This window comes from Halyomorpha halys, unplaced genomic scaffold, assembly GCF_000696795.3.
Source record: "Halyomorpha halys isolate HHAL.00 unplaced genomic scaffold, Hhal_1.1 Scaffold732.1, whole genome shotgun sequence".
In the NCBI taxonomy this organism is placed as follows: Eukaryota; Metazoa; Arthropoda; class Insecta; order Hemiptera; family Pentatomidae; genus Halyomorpha; species Halyomorpha halys.
This window is the reverse complement of record NW_027110312.1, coordinates 235,933-242,327: the sequence shown is the minus strand read 5'-3', so window position 1 is coordinate 242,327 and position 6,395 is coordinate 235,933. Positions and strand designations below refer to the sequence as shown.

The following is a 6,395-nucleotide window of genomic DNA, read 5'->3' as shown; positions in this document are numbered from 1 at the left end:
AAGTAGCACATAATGACCAATATTTTGGATGATGGATGAGGAAGTAGCACATAATGACCAATATTTTAATAAGATAATTGAATAAAAATAAAATAATTTTTTCTAGATTATCTGGATCCTTGGCTTCAGGATCCTTGGTTCCATCACCCCGGGGTGCGGCCTGTGGAGTACGACATCCATGGATTCCGATCTGTCCTCAAGCTGACCACCTCCCACCCGAGCAATCCTGAATACAAGTAAGTAAACAATAATGTAATCTAGCATCTTTTCTATTTAAAAACTCATTTTTTATGGAATGTTATTATGTATGAGCTCCCATAAGTGGAACAGAAGAGTATTATGATTGAAGCTCATAAAATATACTAAATTATAAATAAATAAAATAAAATAAATAGTTCATAATGAAATACTAAACAAAAATGTGTACTAAATATAAGCATTTATTTAAAAAAAAGAAAGTAATAAATATCTAATGAAAATGAAACCACCTTATGAAGAAATTATTGAAAATGAAAATGAAAAAATAATTTTATTCTGGGACATATGTCCCCTAAGAATAAATACATGGTTCATATATTAAGATTTTTATCTGGCAAGCATTTACAAATTTTCAGATAGTAGAATGAATATAAACTACTGTTTATAATGTTAATCAATATATGCCTATTTATTGGATTACAATGATGCGGAGGTTTGGTTATACAATAAGTGGAGGAATAGGTGTTGTTTAAAGGAAAGAATGGATGGGGACTTGCGAATGGAGCTGGGAAGAGAATTCCAGAAGGAGGATGCACGTATGACGAAGGATTTGCTAAAGAAGGAGGTTTTATATGAGGGCATATATAAATCTATCGGTTGGGGTCTGGTGTTTAATGAGTGATTTATAATAATTATTATACTATTGAACATGAAATGTCAGTTTTCACGTTGATGATTATTTACTAAAACAATGTTAGGAAACCAAAATATTTACCCTCGTTTTCAATACATTTCCGCAAATTATACTTTTCAATCCAAGAACTTAAAAATTCAGGATTTTGTGGAGAAATTAATTTAGAAAATGCGCTTTTGACCTGAGAATTGAAGAAGTAGAAGGACTTCGTAGCACAGTTCATTTAGTTTCTTCTCTGTCTGAGTAGTGAAATCTGATGTCTGGCGTTGTAGTGTGGAGTATTGGAACTTTCCGAATAACCAATCCAGATTAGTTTTATTAAGTTTTTGATGCATTATATCAAAATCACTGTAGTACGATTGTGGGTGTGACGGTTTCACAGCTTGATAGAAAGCATAAAGTAATTATTCCAGTTATTGACCACGACACAGAAATCAAGAATTTGTTTGGTTGCAAATTTGGTATTGCCATAACTTCAGATTTTTCTTCGATATTTAAACACTGACCTCACCGAATTCTGTTGTCATGTACAATCCACTTTTCATCACACGTGACTATCTTTTCACAAAAAGGTCACAAGCCGAAAAATTTTCTAACCACTGGCCAATGATCATTTCATTACTACGCCCTAAACGCCATGGTAATGTTTCTTGCACCTTGGGCTGCCGAGTTTATCTTTTAAAATACTTTTTTATATATTGATAGATATTACAATCTACCACCCAGTTGTAGGCAATAGGTAATAGCGATGAATGATCTCATTCATACTAAAATAAAAATTTTTTTTTTTTTTTTTAATATTTATTTATTGCTATTTACAACTGTACTTTATAATACATTAAGTAAATCTTATCTAAGTTAAATCGGAGTGTTACAGGCGTGTAGAGAAACTACCCTATTGGTAGCACTCTAAAAATAAGAATAAAAATAAATAAATGAATGAAAAAAAATGTCTCTTAAAATATATACAAACAGAAGGATAAACAAAATGAACATAATCAAACTATGTGGATGAAAAAAAAAAAATAACATAATGATAAAATAATATAATCTCTCGCCACATTTACACTCTTATATAAAATATTTACCCAATCGACCTGAGGATCCCAGAGCTCACTCTATCCCCCACGTGTGAGGAGTAGAGCTGAGCTCAATGGATCCCAGCGCATCTCTCTCGCCCCATCACTAGTATTTCCAAGTTTAAACTCTTAAATCGAGTAGTCATATTTCCATAGTGATATTTGATGGCATACTAAACAATGTGCAATCAATTTAAATGATAGAAAATATTATCAAAAAGAGAGGATTAATAACTGCTCATTATAATCTGTAAACACAAATATAGTAAACGACCAAATTCCACCATAAAACCAATAACGAAATATTAAAACATAAAATTTATTTGATGTATGATATTTAATTTTAATTTAAGTGATATGTTAAAAGAAAATTTATACAATAAAAGTACTATTTATTGGGTCCGAAAAGTGGAGCAGAAGATAAATGATGTAGATCAACTAGTATATGGATAGGCTGCTAGATCGAGTATCTATTGATGGAACAGAGCTCTCTGTCTATACGTAACTACAAGTGAGCTGCGTTAGATATGTGTTTGCCAACCATCAGCAGTTGACTGGAGTGGACTTAGGAAGTAGTTGGGGTTAGCGCTGTGCAATGTTCTGCTAACACAAGGCGCTGGGTATGCAAATAGACACTTCCGTAAATTTAACATTGTGATTATATTTGCACTAACAATATATTCACAGTAGTTTAAAAAATAAATTATATAATTATTAACATACTCAGTTTTGATCCAAATTACTCTCAACTTTTATTCTCAAAAGCTCTCAAAAAATAGGTGAGTAAATATGTGAAAAAATGAAATAGAGGTGGGGTATGATAAAAAAATACATTTATAATTAGAAAATAGTAATTATGGATTTAAGAAATGTTAAGCAAATGAATTAAAATTGAATGTTAATTGAATTGTATTAAATGTTTTTTTTTATTTATTTAATGTAATTTACAACTGTACAAAATAATACAATCAGTAAATATGTTGCATGTTTCATATACACTTGAAAATCTTGGGAAGGAACCACCCATTGGTGGTACTTCAAACATTAATTTAAATTAGAAGGTCCCGTGGCCATCTTCTTTTCAGACGCCTCGGATGATTTTCAGTGATTGTTAAGGATGAAAGATTAAGAATTAATGGGTTAGGATGGTTAAGGAGTTTAGAGTGATAAGACGCATATCTGTAGGAGGGTAGAGGTTTACGACGGGATTCTCCAGTTTTGTCACCATTCTTCAATAGATGTTATGTGTGCCTGTAGTGTTTGTGATGCATTGTATTAAATGTAAAAAAAAAATTAATAATAAGGTGATAACAGAGTCCTAACCTGTTGAAGGTGAAGTTAGGTTCTATTATAAACGATGACTATAAGTAAAAAAGAGAAGATTATTTGTGTACAAAAGTTTTTAAATTTACGATATAAAAAGTTATGTAAGCAAGTAATAAATTTGAAAAGAATTTTTGAAGTTACGATGTTATTTTAATATTTAAATTATTTTAAAGATGTGACATGGGCAATTAGCCTGCAGATAAGATTTCGAAAAACAAGACATCAATATTTAAGGTAGAGCCAAAGATATCAGCATGTAGTTAAGGAAATAATGTAATTAATATAAAAACAAAAAAAATTATAGGTTGTTTCCTTGAAAATGGCCTGAGGGCCGAAACGTTGGAGAGCTTTTGAGAATAATTTGGATCAAAACTGTGTATGTTAAGAATGAAATAAACCACTCTCAAACAATCATTATAATTAATAATTAATCTGAAATCATTTAATTTTAAATTGAAATTACGATAGTAATAACGACAAAACTAAATAAAGCAATAAAAGAAAATAAGACTGAGGGTTTACTGTATATTTTGGAACTTTTTAGTTGTTTTTTTTTAATATCCAACTGCGGTTAATAATAATAATAATAATAATGATAATAAATGACCTGTTATGTTAGTCGTTAAATTTTTAATAGTTAAAATATATCAATGAGAAGCCACACTTGTTATCTTAAATCTTAAATTATCAAACATCACTCTTTTTTATTATCCGACTGATTTGATAAATGAATTATAAAAAATGGGCGTGATGATAATGATATATTTTCCATACTACGCCCTTCACGCAATTCAAATTGTATTTAAACAGACGAGTGTAAACATTTGGAATCGTGACGATTCCAGAGGTCGATTGGAAACCATTTCCAGTTCCTCCGTAATGTAGTGTATTTTCTGGAAAATTATTGTAATTCAAAATTTTTTTTTTTCCAAAACTTTTCCAATTATGTTGGAACTAAGTAGGCGTAGATTATTTTTTTCATTTATTAACTTGGATTGAGGATGTATGAGTGTTTTTATATGTTTCTGATTGGTCACCTTCAACAGTGTTCCTTTTATCTTAAGCTCAACTCATACATTCACAATATATTTAAACTAAGTTTTTAAATAAGAAAAAATAATAATAACGATAGCTAACACAGAATGATCAATAAACAATAATGCATTGAAAATATATAGTAGCATTCTTTATTTGTGAAAAAATTAAGAATCAAATAATTTTTTTATTTTATTAATTTTAAAATTTACATTCTGTTGACCATCATGAACTCAATTTTAATATCTATTTTTGTTTATAATTTATTTATTGATATTTACAACTGTACAATTGGTAGCACTCTAAAAACATTTTTACAATATAAGGTCTCGAGGCCATCTTCTTTTCAGACGCCTCGGAGGATTGTCCGGAATAAAAGAGGAAGCAAGATTAGAAACTAATGGGTTTGAGTGGTTAGGGAGCTTGTAATGGAAGGATTGATATCTGGTTCGGGCTAGATCGGTTACAAATGGAACATTAAGGTCTTTGTGGATGATTTTATTTGTGACAAAGTAGGAAGCATTTAGAATTTTACGAAGGATTTTTGATTGGATACGAGAGGAATTCGAAGATTTAGTGGAGCCCCAAACGTCAACGCCGTGGGTCCAGATAGGCCATATAATTATCATGTAAATCTGTCTTTTGTAATGAATTGGAAGTTTGGACCGTTTGTCTAGTAAGTGTTGTACTAGTCAAAATCGACGTGCAGTTTCCTGTCTTTTCATTCTTGTGTGAGGATTCCAGGTTAGTCGTTTGTCCAGATGTAGTCCAAGGTAGCGGATCTGTTCAACAGGGGTAAGGGCAGCATTATTGAAGTATACTGTGGGGCAGTCAGTAGGTTTACGACGTAGGGTAAAGGTAATTTGATGGGATTTGTTGGAATTTATTTTAATCCTCCAATTACCATTCTTCCAGGGCTGTAATATGGGATTGAAGAGTTTGGGATGCAATTAAAGGGTTGTTATTAATTGTAATATTTAAATCAAGGATTATCATCATGATATCATGCCGCTACCTTTACGTTTACAGGAGAGCAGAAGCTATAGATGGACAGAGCCATGACGTAGAATGGAATTTTCTAACGAATCCAGGTGCTTGAAGCTAGAATTTTTAGTATTGATGTCCCAAACGACGTTCACACTCTGAGAAGCCTCCAAGTTGAATAAATTGAGAGATTATTTAGTGTTTCAGTGGAGTTGTTTGGCTTTATAACAAATTAACATTCCATTAATTCTGCAGTTTTCAAATAAGCTGTGGTCAGGCAGAAATCAATATCTTGTAAGAGTAGATTTAGTCATTTGAATATTAAAGTAGTACAACAACAGACAATCATTCTTCAGGCAAAAATAAATACAATGATTAGATAAGGCAATATATTTGGTTCTCACAAAAGCCTAATTGTAGTTCCCTAGTAGTAGCGTTTGTCTCACGATTTAATTTTGAATAAATTATGTTCAAGATATTTTTTATTTGCGACATTTTAAAGAGTTGCAAATAATTAATTTAGTCTACTAGTTAAGAAATAAGTAATCTCTCTCCAACATTCTTTAAAATCGTGATAATTGACTTATACTTCATTCTATGTCTACTATTAGATATATTCTTCCGACTTTTTCCGATATTATTATTCAAAAAATAATATTAAATAATATACATTTTTGTCATGAAAGCTATAATTCATGAAAATCTGTTAAAAAATATTTAAAAAGTATATTTTTGTAGTATACTGTTCTTCATCCAGTCTGCATATCATTATTTCTCAACCTGCCAAAGAATTAAGTGATTTTCAATTTTTGTCTGATTCTCTTCGAATGCCAATGGACAGCTAAGAAGCAAGTTCAAAATAGCGATACAGGGAATTTTTTTTTCTGACCTCCTTTATTGAAAATATAACAATGTTAATATATACCTGTGTATATAAATATATATATATATAAGTTACGGTACGGGAGTTACGGAGTCAGCTGTTATTTCAATGTCAGCTGACTGAGGGGATCAGCTGATCGAACGTATATAAGAGATGTACCGAATACAATAAAGCCAGTATGTTACAGCAGTTTAAA

The 6,395-nt window shown here is 30.8% G+C and overlaps 1 protein-coding gene across 1 annotated transcript in view; it reads left to right on the top strand.

Annotated features, from left to right (window-relative positions):
- The window catches only part of LOC106685761 (guanylate cyclase 32E-like), a 146,883-nt gene that overhangs the window by 44,671 nt on the left and 95,817 nt on the right, over nucleotides 1-6,395 (top strand). Inside the window, exon 5 of the mRNA XM_067048459.1 lies at nucleotides 107-236. Within this exon, the coding sequence (XP_066904560.1) occupies nucleotides 107-236 (130 nt within the window). The remainder of the gene's footprint in view (nucleotides 1-106; nucleotides 237-6,395) is intronic.